This window comes from Mus caroli, chromosome 13 (genome assembly GCF_900094665.2).
Source record: "Mus caroli chromosome 13, CAROLI_EIJ_v1.1, whole genome shotgun sequence".
Taxonomy (NCBI): Eukaryota; Metazoa; Chordata; class Mammalia; order Rodentia; family Muridae; genus Mus; species Mus caroli.
In genome coordinates, this window is record NC_034582.1 from 50,983,078 (window position 1) to 51,002,775 (window position 19,698).

The window sequence follows — 19,698 nt, forward strand, 5'->3', positions numbered from 1 at the left end:
TCTTTCTTTCTTTCTTTCTTTCTTTCTTTCTTTCTTTCTTTCTCTCTCTCTCTCTCTCTCTCTCTCTCTCTCTCTCTCTCTCTCTTTCTTTCTTTCTTTTTTTCTTTTTTAAATGAGTGCTCTATCTGCATGTACACCTGCGTGCCAGAAGAGAACATCCCATTACAGATGGGTGTACCCATGGTAGATGAGCTACCATGTAGTTTCTGGGAATTGAACTCAGGCCCTCTGGAGGAGCAGCCAGTGCTGAGCCATCTCTCCAGCCCTGTTTCTACAGTTCTTTAGCACAAGCCCTTTCCCCCACTCCAAAGCTAGAGCCCTCCATGTTCAGATCACAAACTTGTTCCTGTCCCTACCATTTTAATTCCTGTTTGGGAGTTGCCACACAGACTCTATAGGACAACTTCTTCCCTGCTGAGGCATTTACCACATTAGCAAGAAACCTGAACAACTTTTGCTTTACTGTTTTTGTTTGCTTGTTTGGTTTGTTGTTGTTATCTAAGGTGGGGCTGAGAAAGCATCCCTGAAGTGCAATGAGAAGCAGTACTAACACTGCTGCCCCTAAAGAGGCAGCTGATACGGATGGGGCTGCAGGACAGGAAGCATAGGGGATGACGTTGGCAGATCAGACTGGCCTTACCACTTCTGCCACTGTAGCTGCTGGTTCTCATGGATTATAGAGGAAATTGTTTGAGCTCTACAATCTGTACGAGTGCTTCATTGAGACCTCCTATACCCCAGAGGCCTGGAAGGGAGATGAGATCTAGCTTTTCTGCAATTTCTCCTCATCAGCATTTCTGTGCTGCCCTCTGGATCTCCTGATCTCTGGAATCTCTCTGCACTATGAGCCTGTTCAGTAAAAGTTCCATGCATTCTTGTCTCAGCTACAATGTGGGACTCCCTCTTCTTGCCTGTGTGGGCTTTCCTTATCTCTATCAATCCAAGACGGACAGAATATGTTCTGGCAGGGTGTGGGGGAAGGGGGTGCCTTAGTGGGCCCATGCCAAGTCATCCCTTCCCCCTGAGGGACCAGACCACACTGGTATAGTATAAAATAGTTTATTTAGGGCATGGGGAAGGCAGTTAAGAGAGTAGTAGAGGCAAAGAGAAGGAGAGAGTAGAGAAATAGGGGCTGGCCATGGCCACGTGGAGAGAGAGGGGAAGGGAATGAAGAGCAAAGGTGAAAGAGGCAAGAGAGTAAGAGAGAGAGGAGGGGACAAGCAGCCCCTTTTATAGGGCCAGGACTACCTGACTGTTGCCAGGTAACCGTGGGGCGGAGCATACTTGGCTGTTGCCAGGAACTGTGTGGGTGGAGTTTAGAGAGATACCTACATGGTCTACCTATCAAGGTCAGAGCCAGGCAGGGCTACATAGTTAGACTGTCTCAAGGAAAAAAAAAAAAAAAAAAAAGCCACAATGTATCTACTTAGTACAGATAAAGGTATTGGTGAACAACAAACACAAGACATACATAAACAACACAATGATAGTTATAAATCTTATTCATGATTAAATTAAATGTAAGTGGCATAAACCCTACAATTAAAAGGTAGAACTTGGCAAGATGACGTTCAAAAGGCATGATCTAATTACATGTTGCCCCTAAGAGGTTCATTTTGGAATATAAAGTAATGATATGAGTGGGAAAGAATAGACCATGCAAATAGTAACCGAGAGTAGGATGGCTGAACATAGTGTTACGTGCACTTTATATCCCAACACTTAAGAGTCAGAAAGATCCCTACAAATTTCAGGCCATGGGGAGTTTGCATTGTAAGTTCCTGTGAGGCAAAGAAACATAGAAAGACCCTGTGTCAAAACAAACAAAAGCAAAGAGGGATGGGAAGAGGATGGGCAAGAGGGAGAGTTGTATTACTATTGGGTGAAACAGGTTCGAACCTTGCCTCCGCTTATATGTTGCGTAGGCTGACAACTATTATCAGTCATCTCGCTATTTGGCTAAATCGAAGAAAATCCTTCCATTTTGGAGACCCCAGTCCTCAGCCTGCAGAAACCGGCCCCAATCAGGTACTGCCGCGCGGAGGCGTGGTGTATCTAGGGACTTGTAGTCTATGCGGCGGAACTCGCAGTCCCGGCAAGCACTGCGGTGGCCTCCGCTGGGCTACGTGGCTCCGCAGTCTGCGCCTGCGCAGGCAGGTGGGGCAAGATGGCTGCGGTGCGAGGCGTGCGGGTAGTCGGAAGCTCACCGGGACTCTTGCTGGGGAGAGGAATGCGGGCCTTCTTGCTACTGCTGTGGCTTTCAGCCCGTGGAAGCGCGCTGTATTTCCACATCGGAGAGACAGAAAAGAAGTGCTTCATTGAGGAGATCCCAGACGAGACCATGGTCATCGGTGCGGGGGCTCAGGGAAGCGTTTGGGACAAGTCAGTGGTCCTGGGGCGGGGGGTGGGGGGGATGCGACCCGTTCCGGGTAGCTAGCCTGGCCGCGAACCCGGCACCTCTTCGAGCTTATCTCATCTTCCTTTTTCCGCCTGTCTCCAGGAAATTACCGGACGCAGCTGTATGACAAACAGCGGGAGGAGTACCAGCCAGCCACCCCTGGGCTTGGCATGTTCGTAGAGGTAAAAGACCCCGAGGACAAGGTAAGTTGGCCCTTACCCGCTCCGGGACCCGCGTCAAGCAAGCTCCGGTACTTCTTTGTTTGTTTCCTTATCTGTTCGATCGAGAATTTTAGTTGGTGTTGTGGGAAGGTACCGGATCTTCTCTAGGAACTTGGGCCGCGGTTGCTGGACAAGTTCTGTTCTCAACTTCTCAGTGACCTCTGAGTGACTCCCCCAATTCGGCTGCTTTCCCTAGCCTGTGAAATGGAAGCTCACTTAACTTTAGCGATAAGTGTATTAATTGCAGTGATGGATACCAAAAAGTTGCTAATGCTAAAGTTGTTGTTTAGGCCTTAATTTAACAAAACAGAGCACCTTTCAATTTTGACAAATAATGTTTTAAAGACAAAAGGCAAAATAGTTTTGTTGTCACTAACCATCAGAATAGTTGTGGAAGTTATTTTTGACATCACCATTCATCGAAGCACCTGGAGAGATGGCTGAGCATCAAGGAAGAGCATTTGCAGCCAGGCCCATGCCTTAAATCCCAGCACTTGGAGGGCAGAGACAGTTAGATCTCTGTGAGTTCCAGGCCAGCCTGGTCAACAGAGTGAGTTTCAGGACACCCAATGCTAACACTCACACAAATAAAGAAAAAAAAAAAACTTTAAAAAATTAACAGGCGCTTCTGGGGGTGACACTCAGATGGTGGTTCGGGGAGACGTACCTTCCACTTTAGACCATGGCCAAGTTCATCCGTAACTTCTCGGGGAAGGCACCGTCGATGGTAGCTGCTGCCGTGACTTATTCGAAGCCTCGATTGGCCACATTTTGTCATTATGCCAAGTTTGAGCTGGTTCCCCCAACCCCTGGTGAAATCCCTACAGCTATTCAGAGTGTGAAAAAAAGCATTCAAAGTGCTTCAAACACCTTACAGTTAAGGAAGCTGTGCTGAATGGTTTGGTGGCCACTGAGGTGTGGATGTGGTTTTATATCGGAGAGATCATAGGCAAACGTGGCATTGTTGGCTATGATGTTTGAAGACCAATCTTTTAACTTCTGGTTTGAGTTCTTATTTGAATGTTCTTGGACCATGTGTAACGGGACTGCTATCTGAATAAAATACTAGGTGTTGAAAACACTGCTGTGTTTTCTCTGTCAAAAAAAAAAAAATTAACAGGCATAAAAACAAAGAAACAAAAAAACAAAACAGCAACATGGTGGTCATGCTGCCCCGGAAGGTAGAGGCAGGCCAGCTCCGCCTGGGGAGCAGTTACTCGCCAGCCTGATGTAAGACCCTTCAACCCTGCCCCAGATAGTTCTCTGCGATCATTTCATACTTGTGGCTGAGTACCCTTGGGTCCTTTAGTGCTGTGACATGCCCACGGCTCTCCTTGCAGACTCTTGTGCTCAGAGCTTTTAACCCCATTTTTTCTTAGTCTCCTGGCAGCATCACTGACTGAAATCCTCCCTGTTATCTATAGGTCATCCTGGCCCGGCAGTATGGCTCTGAGGGCAGGTTCACCTTCACCTCCCACACCCCTGGTGAGCACCAGATCTGTCTTCACTCAAATTCCACCAAGTTCTCCCTCTTTGCCGGAGGGATGCTGGTAAGTAGGTCCATGGGTGACCAAAGGCTTTCAGGCAGTGTGCCCTGCTTAGGACTGGGCATTCGTACTGTGAGTGTGGCAGGTACTGGATTTTGTGCCTTTTAAAGCATTGGATTGCCAGAGGGCATGCAGGGCATAGTGACTGATCAGTTTGTATAGCCATTTCTTACGACCGTAATAGTGTGCTTTTATACAATGCATACATATCCTGCTGTATACTTTATCATCTCTAGGTTATTTATAACCCCTAATGCAATGTTAATGACATATGTGGCATATGAATTGATCTAAAGAATGACCAAAAAGGCTTCATTCTCAGTACAAATATGTTTTTTGAATCTGTGTCTTTGCTCTTTGAAGTTTTTCTGTTCTTGGGAAGCCATGGCTACAAAGAACAAATGGTGTGAACATGGGTCAGAGTGTGAGCCCCAGCTTATTAACAAACAGTATGAACATAGGTCAGAGTGTGAGCCCCAAGCTTATTATTTTCACTCGTATACCTGGAGCCCCATAGCATTGAGGGTGTCTCAGTATGTGAGCTGAATTTAACACAAAGAAAGAGAAAAAAGGGAAGGTAGACAGATCAGCTGCCAGTCGGGCATTCAGAGGCAGCAGGCCCGCCTCACTCTTCCCTCCCCAGAGGGTTCACCTTGACATCCAAGTGGGCGAACATGCGAACGACTATGCAGAAATTGCTGCCAAGGACAAGCTGAGCGAGCTGCAGCTGAGGGTGCGACAGCTGGTGGAGCAAGTGGAGCAGATCCAAAAGGAGCAGAACTACCAGCGGGTGAGTGCTGGGTGAGGGCCGGCTTGGCCGACCGGTGGCAAGCTCTGCCGCTAGGAGTTGCAGGAAAGACTCTTTATGGAAGCCCAGGGGACTTACCTATGCCAGAGTGCAGGTCTAAAAGGTGACTGTGTGTTACAGAGTCCATTTGTTATTGAGCCACAGCCTCATAAGAGCCTGGCTTCACAGGAAATCACAGTGACAAACAGGAGAAGAACATGATAATTAATACCAGCACCTTAGCAGCCGTTTTAAAGGTTCTGGGTGTCCCCAGAATCTAAAGCCTCTGAATTTTTCGTGACCAGGAACCAGGCAGGTATCATGAATGACTTGTAGTTGATGGGCAGTGACCCATCTAAACAGGAAAAAGTATACAGTGTCTGCTATGGCCTCCCAGTAGTAAAGGCAGTTCTGAGATTTTAGCTTCCCACTTACCGCCCCCCACTCACCTTATTTTATTTATTTACTTATTTTGGTTTTTGGAGACAGGGTTTCTCTGTATAGCCCTGGCTATCCTGGAACGCACTTTGTGGACCAGACTGGCCTCGAACTCAGAAATCTGCCTGCCCCTGCCTCCTGAATGCTGGGATTAAAGGTATGCACCACCAGGCCCAGCTATTTTAATTTTTAAATTTTTATTTATTTTTATTTTTTTTGGTTTTTTTGAAAGAAGGTTTCTCTGTGTCCTGGAACTTGCTTTGTAGGCCAGGCTGGCCTTGAATTCACAGATATTTACCTGCCTCTGCCCCCCCCCCCCCCCCGTGCTAGGACTAAAGGCGTGTACCACCACTGCCTGACAGGAGACTGCATCATAAGGAAGGAAAACAAAAGCAAACAGAAAAACTGTGAACTAACCAAGTTCAGCCCACCAGTTTGCATTCTGAATGTATGACACATGTGATCTTTAAGGAGCAGATTGAAAGACCCAGACCGAAGTCCACACTAAGTGCTCCAGGACACCTCTGGACTAAGTGCTCCAGAACACTTAGTGTGTCGCTTGCCACCACCTTCCCTCTCCTCTCTAGGTATCAGGAAGGGTTAAGTGAGGACTGTATCTGACAAATGGACAGACAGACTTAGGAGAAATGCCTTAGTCTGCCAGCAGTCATCCGACTGCTACCGATGAAGATAGTCCCTGCAGGCATTTGGCCACACTTTGGGTAGGGTGGGTGGCCCTGGGGATCTTTGCAAGCTGGGAACACAGCGGTTCCAGCATTCTTAGACTACTAAGCCTTGCCATTTATTTTCCAACAGTGGCGAGAAGAGCGCTTCAGACAAACCAGCGAAAGCACCAACCAGCGAGTGCTATGGTGGTCCATCCTGCAGACTCTCATCCTCGTGGCCATTGGCGTCTGGCAGATGCGGCACCTCAAGAGCTTTTTTGAAGCCAAGAAGTTGGTGTAGCTGTCCCAAGCCTCACAGGCGATCTTTCTTCCAGGCTGTGGGAAGAGGACCTGGATCCAGTTCCTCTCTGGGAAGAGCCGCAGATGTTCTGGAGGAGAGAGGGACTGTAAGCATGTCCCCATTTGTCAAGCTCAGGTGGAGGACAGCAGCCTGGCTGGCTAATGCTGAGCCAGTAGTGGGACAAGCCCTCCCACCTCCACCTCTGGACCTTTTGCAGTAATCACTCAGGGGCTGGCGATGCCCTTGGTGTCTCAGAATCTCAGTGTTACTGATCAGGGATATGAGGCTGCTGTCTGGGGTAGGTTTTGGGAGGGAAGTGGGTGGGGCAGCAAGCTGATTTTCCTTCTGTCTTCCTTTGTTAATGTGGGATTTTGAGCAGGTCAGGGTGTATCAGTGACTCCTTGCTATTCCAGAAACTTTGCTTTTCTTGCCTTTGGCTTAGAACCAGCCTGCTTATATAGGGTGTGTTTGCTGCGTGTCAGTTTAAGGGTGTGGAGGGGTTGCAGTGCACAAAAGGGGCCCAGAGGTTGATTTTAGTTTGTTACAGTTGTCCTTTCTGGGGCTTGAACAACTGGTATCAAACCAAGCAGAGACTTTGGTGCTGGTTGGAGACAGAGCCTACAGTCTTAGTTACTGAGTTTATTTTCAATGAATGTGGGTTTGTTACATTGGTTTCCCAATTAAAAAAAAAAAAGAAAAAAAGGAAGAAAAACTTGTCCTGTTCGTGGTTACTCTTGGTGGGTGTGATGATACTTGGAGAATGGAACAAGGCCAGAAGTGATGGTACACAACTTTAATAGCAGCACACAGGAGGCAGAGGCAGGTATTTCTCTGTGAATTCAAGGCCACCCTGGTCTATGTAGTGAATCCAGGACAGCCAAGGCTATATTACACAGAGCAGCCATGTCTGGAAAAAACAAAAAGGGAGGGTGGGAGGGAGTAGTAACTTCCAGAGGGCACAAGGCCTCACACTCCAGGGTAGTCTCCACCTGTGAACATCACGATCTCCATCCTTGCCATGGTTTCTTGTATCGAGCAGGTGGTGACGGGTTTGTCAAAACCATCTGACATTGCTCGGTTGCTGCTAGTTTTCTCATTAGGGATTCATAAGGCTTGGAAGGAAACAGAAACCCAGAAACAGTGCTGTGCTTACCGTACTCACCAAGAGTGCCAAGTGTCAACATGACAAATAATGGAACACTGATTTAAAAGCAGTTCATTTGGGTTTTTTTGTTGTTGTTGTTTGTTTGTTTGTTTGTTTGTTTTCTTCGAGACAGGGTTTCTCTGTACAGCCTTGGCTGTCCTGGAACTCACTTTGTAAACCAGGCTGGCCTCGAACTCAGAAATCTGCCTGCCTCTGCCTCCCGAGTGCTGGGATTAAAGGCGTGTGCCACCACCGCCCGACTAATTTGGATTTTTATATAAAATTTAGTTTCTTGAGTTTGAGGTCTAACACTAGAGCAACTGGTCACCTGACTGTCTTATCACCTGATGGCCCTGCCTAACTGGTCTCTGCAGGAGGTCAATCCTGCCTTTAAGATCTGCCACATCAGGCTGGAGAGATGGCTCAGTGGTTAAGAGCACTGACTGACCTTCCAGAGGTCCTGAGTTCAATTCCCAGCAACCTCATGGTGTCTCACAACCGTCTGTAATGGGCATCTGATGCCTTCTGGTGTGTCTGAAGAGAGTGACAATGTACTCACATATATAAAATAAATCTTAAAAGAAAAATTAAAAAAAAAAAAGGTCTGCCACATCTATGGTTGACTTGGTAAGTTTCTGGTGTGGGATGCAGAGCCCTAGAAGAGCCACAGAACAAAGCATTGAGTTGTGGAGTTGTGTTTGTTAGGGTTTAAGCGGGGGGGGGGGGGGGGGGGGGAGAAAGTTAAGAACAATTAACTTCTCAACCAATAGTGAAGATCTACCTTGAAACAATGTATTTGAGATTGGAGATCATAGATTGTGGCTGGAAAAAAGATTATGCACACAAACCAATGACCTGCCTGTGCCTCGGTCCTTTCATCTTCACAATGGAAATAATACCTATTCATAAAGACTAAATAAAAGCACAGCCATAAAGAACTTAGAACAGGGGCTGGAGAGATGGCTCAATGGTTAAGAGCATTGACTGCTCTTCCAGAGGTCCTGAGTTCAAATCTCAGCAACCACATGGTGGCTGACGGGCTCACAACCATCCGTAATGAGAACTGATGCCCTCTTCTGGACTGTCTGAAGTCAGCTACAGTGTACTTACATATAATAACTAAATCTTTTTTTAAAAATTAGGATAATAATGAGTAGCACAAAGTAAGACTTAATAAATGTTAGGTACTTATTAGAATATTGAATTTTGCCTGAAAGAAGAACAGACGTGAAGTCTAGTAACTGCCTCTCTTTTCCCAGGTGGGTAAGAGGGGAAGAGAGTGGATAAAGTCACACAGGCAAAGAGGCAGCTCAGTCTCCTATTCATTCCTTCAGTTCTCAAATCAGACGACAGCATTTATATAGTGTAACTGTGCCAAGCACTGCACTAAATGGGTTTTCGTTTCCTACAATGACCACACAGAATACGAACAATTTATATAACCCAAGTGATAAAACCGTCACAGAAAAATCGACTCGCCTCAGCGTTGTTAAATTATCAGAGCAGTGTTTGAAGCACAATCAGTCTTTCGAGATCCGCTCCGAATTCTGAACTGGATCTTGTGCTCCAAGTGTACGTGCTTTCTCTGCTGGGCTGACCCTAGGAATGCTGCGATGCTACCAGCCTTCACTTGAGGGGGAAAGGAGGAAGATGTACCTTATCCCAGACGTGCTGTTCTGCAGTACACGTCTAGTTCCAGCTAGTCTCTAGCTTGTTTGCTCGCCTTTGACCTGGGTGATGGGAGGGAACTCCCTTTCTTGTGACATCCAGTGGGCCCTTGTATGTAGTGAGAACCTAGCTAGGTTCGGCCATCGGTTCTCCAGGCAGCAGAACCTTATAAGCTGTGGCTCTGAGGTGCAGCCGGCCTGGCCGGAGGGACGGACTCGGCGGACCGGGGGGCGGGGCGGGGGCGGAGACGCCGCGTAGACTGGGCCGGCGGGGCAGCGGGGCTGTGAGCCGGAGCCCCATGTCCTGCTGTGTCCCGCCACGATGTTGCCCTCCCGGAGGAAAGCGGCGCAGCTGCCCTGGGAGGATGGCAGGTGAGCGGCCGCAGCCGGCAGGAGCCGCGTCCCCCTGGGTGCCATTCCTTTTCTCGGCCTCCTGCAGAATCTTAGCAACCCGACGCTGTCGTATCTGGGTTTCTGGGGGTCACCCTGAGTGTTTGTGGTTCTCTGGGGGTGGGGGGAGCGTCATTGGTATTGTCTGCACGGCTCTCTTTTCCTACTAGCTTCTATTCTGCGCGTCCCTGTGTCTGGGGTCTCTGCCTTGCTCTCTCCATTGATCTTTTTGTTTGGACCGCGAACTAGTCCAATGGTTCTCAACCTGTGGGTCGCGGCCCCCTTGGGTTGCGTATATCAGACATTTATGTTACGATTCATAACAATAACAAAACCACAGATGTGGAATAACGACGACATTTATGGTTGGGGGCCACCACAACGTGAGGAGTTGTATAAAAGGGCTGCATCAGTAGGAAGGCTGAGAACCACTCTCTCTCCCGTGTCTTTGTGTGTTTGTCTGTTTTCATGTAGCAGATGATTCTGTTCATTTCTTACAGCGGATCTCTCTGTGTTGTGGGGCTGAAGGTCTTTATTTATTTATTTTTTTCTGTCTGCCCTGTCATATCCATGTGACTTCAGATCCTATCCTTTGCCTTCATGCCCTCTCATACTTTGCGGCTGGCCGGGAAGATCACACCAGACAGAGCTTCCTGTGTTCTCTTCCTGGTTGGTTAGCCATTGCCTGTCTTATACTAGACACACCCAGTAGTTCATTTCCTGTGCTGCTGTACTTGTGTGGGGGTCTGCTTTGAGTGTTAGGTGTGAGTCTGGCTCAGACCCGAGTTTAAGATATTTCTCACTGAAACAGAATGGCGGAGGTGATTTTCCTGCCTAGATTTATGGGGCATTACACTTTTAGGCTTGAAGCATTTTTTTGTGTGGACCGTGAGTTAGTCCAGTGGTTCTCAACCTGTGGGTCACGGTCCCCATGGGTTGCATATATCAGATTTTTATATTATGATTCATAACAATAACAAAATCACAGGTATGGAGAAACAATGTAATTTATGGTTGAGGGTTCCCATTTTCTTTCCCCCAACACGCTAGTGTATATTCACTTAATGAATGACACATTTGTTAGATGTTGTAAGGCTCTAGAATTTAGTGGGCATACTTTTGGGGTGTTTGTTTCTTTTTCTTTTCTTTTTTTTTCAGATTTGGTGTTAAAAGGTGACAGTAATATAGTAGAAGCATGGTCCATGGTGGCCAGAAATAGACCACTTAATTTTTCTTTTTTTTTTTTTTTAAAGATTTATTTATTTTTATTATATATAAGTACACTACAGCTGTCTTCAGACACTCCAGAAGAGGGTGCCAGATCTCGTTACGGATGGTTGTGAGCCACCATGTGGTTACTGGGATTTGAACCTTGGACCTTCGGAAGAGCAGTCGGGTGCTCTTACCTACTGAGCCATCTCACCAGCCCCACTTAATTTTTCTGACCTCGGTTTTCCATCTCTGAAATGAATATCATAATATCTACTTGTAAGGGCTCATTGAAGAATGATGAAGATAGATTATAGAGGAGAATTGCCATCTTCTGATCATTTTCTGTTATTGTGTTCTCAGAAAAATAGATTGATGTCCATTCAGTGCTTTTGACACAGCAAAGATTCATGGGACAAATATAAAATAGTGTAGTAACTGGGTAGTAGCTCTAGTGCGAGCCTGCTTGGGTTTGAAGCACCCCTAACTAGCCTTAGATAAAGGAGACCATCCCTTTTCTAAATTATCCCTGAGAACCTGAGTGTGGGAGCAGCCAGTACTGCAGTTCTGAAGATGACCACCAGGTGGCACCAACAGCCCCTGTTCTCTGTGTTCAGTTTCATCACTTTTACTGATAAAATTGGGACCCTCAGTGGTTTTGGCTTTTAGAGCAAAGAATGAGAGTGTCCTTGGGCACACGTTCTTTTTTTTTTTTTTTTTGGTTTTTCGAGACAGGGTTTCTCTGTATAGCCCTGGCTGTCATGGAACTCAGTCTGTAGACCAGGCTGGCCTCGAACTCAGAAATCCGCCTGCCTCTGCCTCCCGAGTGTTGGGATTAAAGGTGTGCGCCACCACGCCGGGCTTGGGCACACGTCCTTTATAGAAAGGGGAGGTTGAATTGAAGAAACAGCACGAGAAAGCACATGGACTGTCCGATCCATGCCTTGTACCTGGATAATGGTCATTGTTTATTCCCCCAAAGGAGGTCTATTGCCCATTGCTCATCATATAAATCTCAGTCCTGCTCCCAGAAGGAGCCCAGAGTGCAAGAAAGAATCTATAAAGGTCCCAGGCCTGTCAGGCCATTTGCAGGTCTGGGCTCTACTGCTCCACAGTGGAAACCATCACCACAGGACAATGGGGGGTAAGTCAGAAGTCCTGTGAAGGGAGTCCTACTGGGCAACCTCTCAGCTGCATGAGGGACCTGGGCCTGGCTTCAGGGCTGCTGGCTTCCAGGTTTGCAGCTGTGTCTTTAGAGAAAGGTAGGCATGGATGTGGCTCCAGTGTGTGCCTTATAGCATGCTTGGGCTGCGTTGACCTTTCCCCTAACACGATTGACAAGCTCTTTGCTGTTTGACTGGGCCTGAGGCCACAGATAAAAATATGACATGTTCTGCGAGTAGGATCATGCAGCCCGTCTAACGTGAGCGCTGTAAGGATGGAAGTGCAGGGTACCCTGGGAACACAGCAGGGAGCTTGGTGGGGCAGTGATGGGTGTGACATGACGTGGGTCTTTGGCCTTGAAAGATTGGGAAAAAACTACTAAGTAGATAAAATAAGAGGATATCACTTAGTAGAAAAGGGGAGGGGGCAGAAGAAGTGTAGCCAGGAGAAAGGCCTTTTGTTACCCCGATGAGAGGGAACGGTTGTGAGAAATTGCAGTTTCTCCAATATCACAGACTGTTCTGACTGTTGACTAAGGGTTTGGGCATTAACCTTGTGAGCAGAGTCAGAACAGCCATAGGAGTGAAAGTGAAGGACAGCTCGAAGACCAGTAGGCAAGATCATTGCAGGCGATCTCAGGAGGTAGCGTCTGCAAGACCTGAGAGCTGGTTCTCAACCCTTGGAGGTTATAGTCTAGGTTCCTTTGCTGGTCACTTGGGCAGAGGCAGGGGGAGCTGGAGAGGAAGCCTCCTTAGAGTCTCACAAGCATTCCTAGTATCCCCAGAAACTTCCAGAGAGGCAAAGGTGAATTCCACTCTTTCTTTTTTTGCTTCTTTGTTTTTGAGATAGTCTCACTATCTAACCCAGATTGGCCTTGAACTCAAAATCCATCCTGGCCACCTTGTCAGGCTTTTCACCTGGGCTTTTATTTTTGGAATTGTTAAAGGGCAGTTTCCCAGACACCCAGTGACAGATATTCAGTGTTTGTCCAGGTTCTTACATTAGAATATGGTGCTGAACCCTCCCTGTCCTTCCCACCTTCCTTCTGCTCGCCCGCCCTATGGGCTCTCCTGTGATCTCCCACTATCCCAGTGGGCCTTACAGTGGGCGGTTTTAACCGTTTAGCCTGGGGCTTATGTCAGCACACGCCCGTTCTTGGGGAGCTTTGGGAGCTTTCCCGGCACCTCAGCAGCACAACAAAGTCACTTAACCCTTTCTAAGCCGGAACCCCTCCCACTGGCCCAGGGCCTCCAGACACTGTTCTAGGGAGAAACTGATTTGAAACAATGAGCTGACTCCTTCCTCCCAGTGCTCTGACCCAGACTCCATCCGGATACAAGAAGTCTTTGAATGACTGAGGCAATCCTGACTGCTCTGAACTGTCTGAGAGGGAGGGTCCCAGCGGGGAGCCCAGGCTGGGCCTAGGCAGGCGAAAGAACTGATCCCAGGTGGAAACAGCATGAGCAAAACCATTCACCCCTGCTTCTGCACTGACTCCCCCATCCTCCCTCGGGGAGGCCAGAGAGGGTCCTGAGAGGATCTCGGCCAGCCCTGTCCTCCTGACCTCCTTCCCGCTCTCACCTCAGGGCCAGGTTGCTTCCTGGAGGCCTCCGCCGGAAATGCTCCATCTTCCACCTCTTCATTGCCTTTCTCCTGTTGGTCTTCTTCTCCCTGCTCTGGCTGCAGCTCAGCTGTTCTGGAGATATGGCCCAGGTGACCAGGGGACAAGGGCAGGAGACCTCGGGTCCACCCCGGGCTTGCCCTCCAGAGCCACCCCCTGAGCACTGGGAAGAAGATGAGTCCTGGGGGCCTCACCGCTTGGCAGTGCTGGTGCCCTTTCGTGAGCGCTTTGAGGAGCTGCTGGTCTTTGTGCCCCACATGCACCGCTTCCTAAGCAGGAAGAAGATCCAGCACCACATCTATGTGCTCAACCAGGTGGACCATTTCAGGTGAGGAGCAGCTCCCGAGCCACACCTCGCTTCCCAGTGCCTCTCTCCCCTCACCCCTGGCTGCCAGCGCCTGTTCTTCTCGCTCAGGGCTCAGGCCTGTGATGGGCTACTGCGAGCAAGGGCCACATGGTGGGAGGAGGTAGGCCACTCTCACTGGGTATAGCAGGAGTCTCTGGGGTGGGCTGTGGTGTAAAGTCTGCTTTAGAGAGATCACTGGATGTGGAATGTTGCTTAAGGACACTGAGAAGCCATGATGCAGGGTCCCTGGAGGAGCGCTGCCTCAGGTCCTGCTGTCTCCACTCACCTCCCAGCAGTCTCTGCCCCAGGCTCCCTGGGACTCTCTCCCACTGTAGCCTTGGACTCCTCTCCCTCTCAGGGCCAGTGCTCCAACCACAGGGGCCTCTTCAGCATAGTCTGCTCCTCCTCTTGGTGATTCACACCAGCACGCACACAGACACTCCAGGATAGCACTCCTCTAAACAGACAGCCTGTGAGTGTGAGGCAAGGTGACTCAGTAGGTAAGGGTGTGTGCCACCAAGTCTGGTGACCACATGTGGTGGAAGGAGACCAATGACTCTTACAACTTGTTCTTTGACGTCCACCACTCTGTAACTTACGGATATTCTAAGTTAATGTCTTAAAAGAGGGAGCCAGGAGCCGGGCAGTGATGGCACATGCCTTTAATCTCAGCACTTGGGAGGCAGAGGCAGGTGGATTTCTAAGTTTGAGGCTAGCCTAGTCTACAGAGTGAGTTCCAGGACAGCCCAGGCTACACAGAGAAACCCTGTCTCGAAACCCCCCCCCCCTCAAAAAAAGAGGGAGCCAGGGATGGTGGTATACCTTTAATCCTAGCACTGGGGAGGCAGAGGCAGGTGGATCTCAGCCTGGTCTACAGAGGGAGTTCCAGGTTAGCCAAGGCTATACAGAGAAACCCTGTCCTACAAAACAAAACACAAAAACAAAGAAAAAAGAAAGGAAAGAAAGAGAAGAAGAGAGGGGAAAGATCTCCTCTCTGTATGATATGTCCATTGCTGTTCCCTGCTCCTTCCTTCCTTCACTTTCCTTTCTTCAAGGCACCCCCACCACCGCCACTCCCTCTGCCTCTCTGTCTGTCTGTCTCTGTCTTTCTCCTCCTTCTCCTCCCCCTCCTCCTCCTTCTCTTCTTCCTCCTCTTTTTTTCTTCGATTTTTTATTTTTTTCTTTCTACACAAGGTTTCTTTGTGTAGCTCTGGCTATCCTGGAACCCACTCTGTAGACGTAGCTGGCCTCGCACTCACAGGCAATCCGCCAGCCTCTGCCTCCTGAATGCTCTAATTAAAGGTGTGCGCCACCGCCGCCATCCAACTATTTTCAAGATTATTTCAGCTGGGCGTGGTGGTGCACACCTTTAATCCCAGCACTCAGGAGGCAGAGGCAGGCGGATTTCTGAGTTCGAGGCTGACCTGGTCTACAAAGTGAGTTCTAGGACAGCCAGGGTTACACAGAGAAACCCTGTTTCGAAAAACCAAAAAAAAAAAAAGATTATTTCAACAGACATCTCTTATGCTGCGTAGGATCCCTCACTGAGTTCACAGGCGACTTCCACAATCCCAGGCTCTCGTACTCTCTCTCCATCGGTGGCTTCTGCTAAGCAGATTCTTTCCCATCTAAAGCCTCTGCTTAACCTCCGGTTTCCCTTGTTTCAGCAGCCATCCCCCTCCCCCGAACTCCCCCCCCCCTCAGCCCATTTTCAATGTCCCTGTCCCTCTGACAAACTAATTGCTATTCCCTAGAGCTCAGCACCCCACTCTCCTCCATCTCTCCCTGGGGAATCCCATCCTATCCTGGAAACGCCATTCCTTCTTTCTGAGCTCCGGCCCAAGTGCTCTCGCTCTCCGTTGTGATGCTCTGTCCCAGAGGCAGCCCGAACCTAATAGAATCATGGCTGAATCCCTGAGTGCTGGCCCCTCAGACCTGATTTCTTTTCCCTCTTTTCCTTTTTTGGAAGTGGAAACTACACATTTCAGGCCAAAAAAGACTCGCCCTCCCTCACCTTCACCTGTCTTTGTCTGTCATGGTGTCCAGCTCATTAGCAAAGTACATCTAGAATCTGCCCACTTCTCACCATTTCCTCTGCTGACCCCTTAAGCCAGGCCACCATCACCTCTTGCCTCTCAGCTTCTACCCAGTCCCCTGGTCTGTTCTCAGTGTGCTGACTGGAGCCACACAGTTCCTGCTCTTTCAGACCTTGGCAGTTACTCTCCTCTGTGTGGAGCCCGATCTCCCAGCTTTCATAGGATCACTCACTCAGGCTGTCAAGTTCCACCTTGGATGTTGCCTGCCATTCTGGCCATCCTGGCAGCCCTGTCTAGGAGAATAGCTGCCCACCTGCCCTGCCAGTTTCCATTTCACTACCCGGCTTGACTTGCTAGAGAACAGGGATTTGTTTCTCGCTTGCTCTTCCATGTATTTTGAACAGTTTCTGGCATAAACCTTCGTACAGCAAGCAGAGGGGGCAGTATTCCACAGTGACATTAGTGCTGGGTGGTGACAGCAAAGAGGCTTATGCGTAGCCAGGGTCTGAGCTAGGTTGATAAACAAGCTTGCTTCCTCTCCCTAGCATCGTTTATCTTGCATAGGTTCAATCGGGCAGCACTCATCAATGTGGGCTTCCTGGAGAGCAGCAACAGCACAGACTACATTGCCATGCACGATGTGGACCTGCTGCCTCTCAATGAGGAGCTGGACTATGGCTTCCCGGAGGCTGGGCCCTTCCATGTGGCCTCCCCAGAGCTCCACCCTCTCTACCACTACAAGACCTATGTGGGCGGCATTCTGCTGCTGTCCAAACAGCACTACCAGCTGGTGAGGCCCAGCCCCACATGCTCTGCTCGTTTGCTGGGGATCTTCCCCATCATGGGTCTAGGCAGTTGGGAGGGTAGAGCAGCCTTCCTGGGGCCCAGCAGATGGAGCAGTGCCAGAGCCTGAGCAGCAGCCAGAGACTGTGAGGGAACCAGGAGGGAGCACGTTAGCCAGGGAGAGCTCTGCTGGGACCACAGAAGCTCCAGTGTCAGCTGGTCACAGGGAGCTAGAACCTCCCCCTCCCTGCAAGGGTACCAGGTCTTCCTTTCTCTTCCCAGGCCTCAGCGCCTGCCCCTCTCCTGTGAGAAGGCTGTGTAGCTACAGCCTGTAAAACGGGGCCTGGTTGGGGGATGGGGGATGGAGCTCCTCCCTCCCCAGAAGTCTAGACAGGAGTCCCAAACTAAAACACACTGGCTCTGGATGGGACCCAGGGGCACAGGTGGGTGAGAGGATCAGAATGGCTTTTCTCTGTCCTCCATGGCTGAAGCCAGTTTTGTAAATGAAGCCCCTGAGCAGATACCAATCAAGAGTTAATGAGACCGTTGTCCCTCAAACACAGAAAGAGACCTGGGCAGAGCCACCCCAGGAGAAATGCAGTTAATAGGAAATCAAATAGTAGCAGTTGGCATTTTGGCCCTCTGAAGAGAGCTGACACTTGAGACACTAATCATATACCTGTTCACCGCCCTGTTAGAAGGGCGGTGGGTGGGTCTAAGATGTGCTGAGCCTTCCCTTGGGCCCTGCATTCACACTGCAGAAGTGAAGGGACCTCGCAGCACCCTGTATTCACTCAGAACAGTCAGGGCAGGAAGAAGAAAGCTGGCTGGGCTCAGACTTGGTTCTCCCAAGAAGTAGGAGACCAAAGTGCACCCCTGGGAGGAGGGAGCATGTGACAGACACTGCCTGTCTTTGTGTCAGTGCAACGGAATGTCCAACCGCTTTTGGGGCTGGGGCCGAGAGGATGATGAATTCTACCGGCGCATCAAAGGAGCTGGCCTCCAGGTAAGGCTCCTCGCATGGCTCTGCCTGGTCCTGGCTTACATGGCTGTCCCAAGGCTCCCTTTATTGCTGCATCAAAATTCTTGGGGTCCCCTTGGTTCTGATCCCTACCTTTACCCCGACTCCTGGGCCTCATTTGACCGGATGTGTGCTCTCTGCTAGAGCCTCCTCTCCGACAAGATGGCTCATAAGAGCCTCTGCCTATGGCAGCCAGTAGAACCCCAGAGGAGTGACAAGAGAGGCAGCCTGACACCTGCATCCTTTGTTCTCCTCAGCTTTTCCGCCCCTCGGGAATCACAACTGGGTACCAGACATTTCGCCACTTGCATGACCCTGCCTGGCGGAAGAGGGACCAAAAACGCATTGCGGCTCAAAAACAGGTGCTGGCTGATCTCTTCAGTGGAGTGGTGAGGGATAGGCAGGGACCAATAGGCCTGGTCATTTCACCAAGTTCCCCTTCGGCCCAAATGGTGCTATCCCCCTGCTGGGGCCAGGTCACTCAGCAGGTCTTCTCCATAGCACCTTGCCCTGTTTGGTGGCTGCTGTGTGGAACAGGGTACTGTGGGTCAGCCCAGACCTCAGAGTCCATGCAGGTTGGGGTGGGAAGGCTTAGCCTGGGCTCCAGAACCCCTGTCTTGTAGCTGTATTATCCCACATAGAAGCTGTGTTCTCCTTCCTGAGCGGCTACAGGCCTGGGCAGCATGTCAGCCTCTGCCTCCTCTCTCTTAATGGAGACATGTGAACAGCAGGCACCATGAAGCGTGGGTTCACATTCTTCCCTTCTTTTCTGTCCAGGAACAGTTCAAGGTGGACCGGGAGGGAGGCCTGAACACTGTGAAGTACCGGGTGGATTCCCGCACAGCACTGTCTATAGGAGGGGCCCCGTGCACTGTCCTCAATGTCATGTTGGACTGCGATAAGACAGCCACCCCATGGTGCATATTTGGCTGACAGCTAAACTGTAAGGAAGCTTGGCTGACAGCTAAACTGTAAGGAAGCTTCCAGACCTCAGTGCTGCTCAGGCTCAGGAAACCTCAGGCCTTTGGCCCAGCTCAGGAGGATGCAGAGAGGCCTGAAGGAGTTGCCAGCCAGTCGGCGTCTTCAGCAACCTGGCCCCCAGAGCCAGGCCCAAGACAGGACACAGGTAGACCCTGGGATGCTGCTGGAGGTATGGCTCTTGACTGACCTTCTCCTCCTGGCCTCCTGCCTGCCCTGCTCTGCCTGCCCTCCCGTGCGTGCTGAGGCCTGAGGCAGTGAGAAGGTGGCCAGGACAGCCTCAGCAGGGACACACTGCTCCGCTGCTCCTCTGGAAGAACAGACTCACAAAGATGTAGTCAGAAGTCACGTGGCCAGTGTGTACAGCTGCTGCTGCTAGGAGGCTTAGATCATCAGAAGGCAGAACACAAGCCGGGGTGAAGGATCGGCTGATAAAGTTGAACCGGAGGAACCAGGACACAAGATCTCAATTTTCAAAAGAAACTAGAATGCTGGATTCTTAAGCAGAATTTCCTCTTTTGTTTTTTTTAATGGCAGCAGTTAACTAAAACTTTGAAAATCTGTGGCAGGCCAAACAAAATAATTTTTGTTTGTTTGTTTTTCGAGACAGGGTTTCTCTGATAGCTCTGGCTGTCCTGGAACTCACTTTGTAGACCAGGCTGGCCTCGAATTCAGAAATCCGACTGCTTCTGCCTCCCAAGTGCTGGGATTAAAGGCGTGCGCCAACACACCTGGCTCAAACAAAATGTTTTATGGTTCACTGGTTTGTCACCTTTGGTTGACCAAAGGGGGATGAAATAAAAGACGATGCTCTCAGTTATATACTGGCAAGGAACTGGACTGGTGTTGGGGGAAGGTGGCAGGCGTGGATGGGCAGAAAAGCCCAAGGTGGGGTTCCTGCACATCACTGATCCCCCGGGCTCATGGGCAGTCCCCTTGCTACCCCTGGGAAGCCCAGTTCGATTCTGGCTTTGTCTGGCTG

The 19,698-nt window shown here is 49.8% G+C and overlaps 2 protein-coding genes and 1 pseudogene across 3 annotated transcripts; all 3 read left to right on the top strand.

Moving 5' to 3' along the window:
* Positions 1-2,134: 2,134 nt before the first annotated feature.
* Tmed9 (transmembrane p24 trafficking protein 9) lies at positions 2,135-7,063 on the top strand. The gene is made up of 5 exons (XM_021180080.1): positions 2,135-2,351; positions 2,501-2,601; positions 4,044-4,169; positions 4,810-4,956; positions 6,208-7,063. Exons 1-5 carry the CDS (start codon positions 2,168-2,170, stop codon positions 6,355-6,357), a joined length of 708 nt encoding a protein of 235 aa, XP_021035739.1. The 5' UTR covers positions 2,135-2,167; the 3' UTR covers positions 6,358-7,063.
* Positions 3,245-3,742, top strand: LOC110307840 (annotated as a pseudogene).
* Positions 7,064-9,399: 2,336 nt separating the features above from the next.
* B4galt7 (beta-1,4-galactosyltransferase 7) lies at positions 9,400-19,362 on the top strand. Of its 2 annotated transcripts, none has more exons than XM_021180329.2 (6): positions 9,400-9,540; positions 13,518-13,880; positions 16,499-16,724; positions 17,640-17,723; positions 17,996-18,100; positions 18,516-19,362. In XM_021180329.2, exons 1-6 carry the CDS (start codon positions 9,491-9,493, stop codon positions 18,669-18,671), a joined length of 984 nt encoding a protein of 327 aa, XP_021035988.1. In that variant the 5' UTR covers positions 9,400-9,490; the 3' UTR covers positions 18,672-19,362. The 2 variants fall into 2 exon arrangements, with proteins under 2 accessions (XP_021035988.1, XP_029324495.1); XM_029468635.1 differs by having other exon boundaries at positions 9,417-9,540; positions 13,618-13,880.
* The last annotated feature ends 336 nt before the right edge of the window (positions 19,363-19,698 follow it).

Bases quoted from the DNA above. Each gene is read 5' to 3' on its own strand.
- Tmed9 (XM_021180080.1), top strand. From the start codon at position 2,168: ATGGCTGCGGTGCGAGGCGTGCGGGTAGTCGGAAGCTCACCGGGACTC. The intron at 2,602-4,043 runs GTAAGTTGGCCC...TGTTATCTATAG, and splicing joins TAAAAGACCCCGAGGACAAG to GTCATCCTGGCCCGGCAGTA. The intron at 4,957-6,207 runs GTGAGTGCTGGG...ATTTTCCAACAG, and splicing joins AGGAGCAGAACTACCAGCGG to TGGCGAGAAGAGCGCTTCAG.
- B4galt7 (XM_021180329.2), top strand. From the start codon at position 9,491: ATGTTGCCCTCCCGGAGGAAAGCGGCGCAGCTGCCCTGGGAGGATGGC. The intron at 9,541-13,517 runs GTGAGCGGCCGC...CTCTCACCTCAG, and splicing joins CTGCCCTGGGAGGATGGCAG to GGCCAGGTTGCTTCCTGGAG. The intron at 13,881-16,498 runs GTGAGGAGCAGC...TATCTTGCATAG, and splicing joins AACCAGGTGGACCATTTCAG to GTTCAATCGGGCAGCACTCA.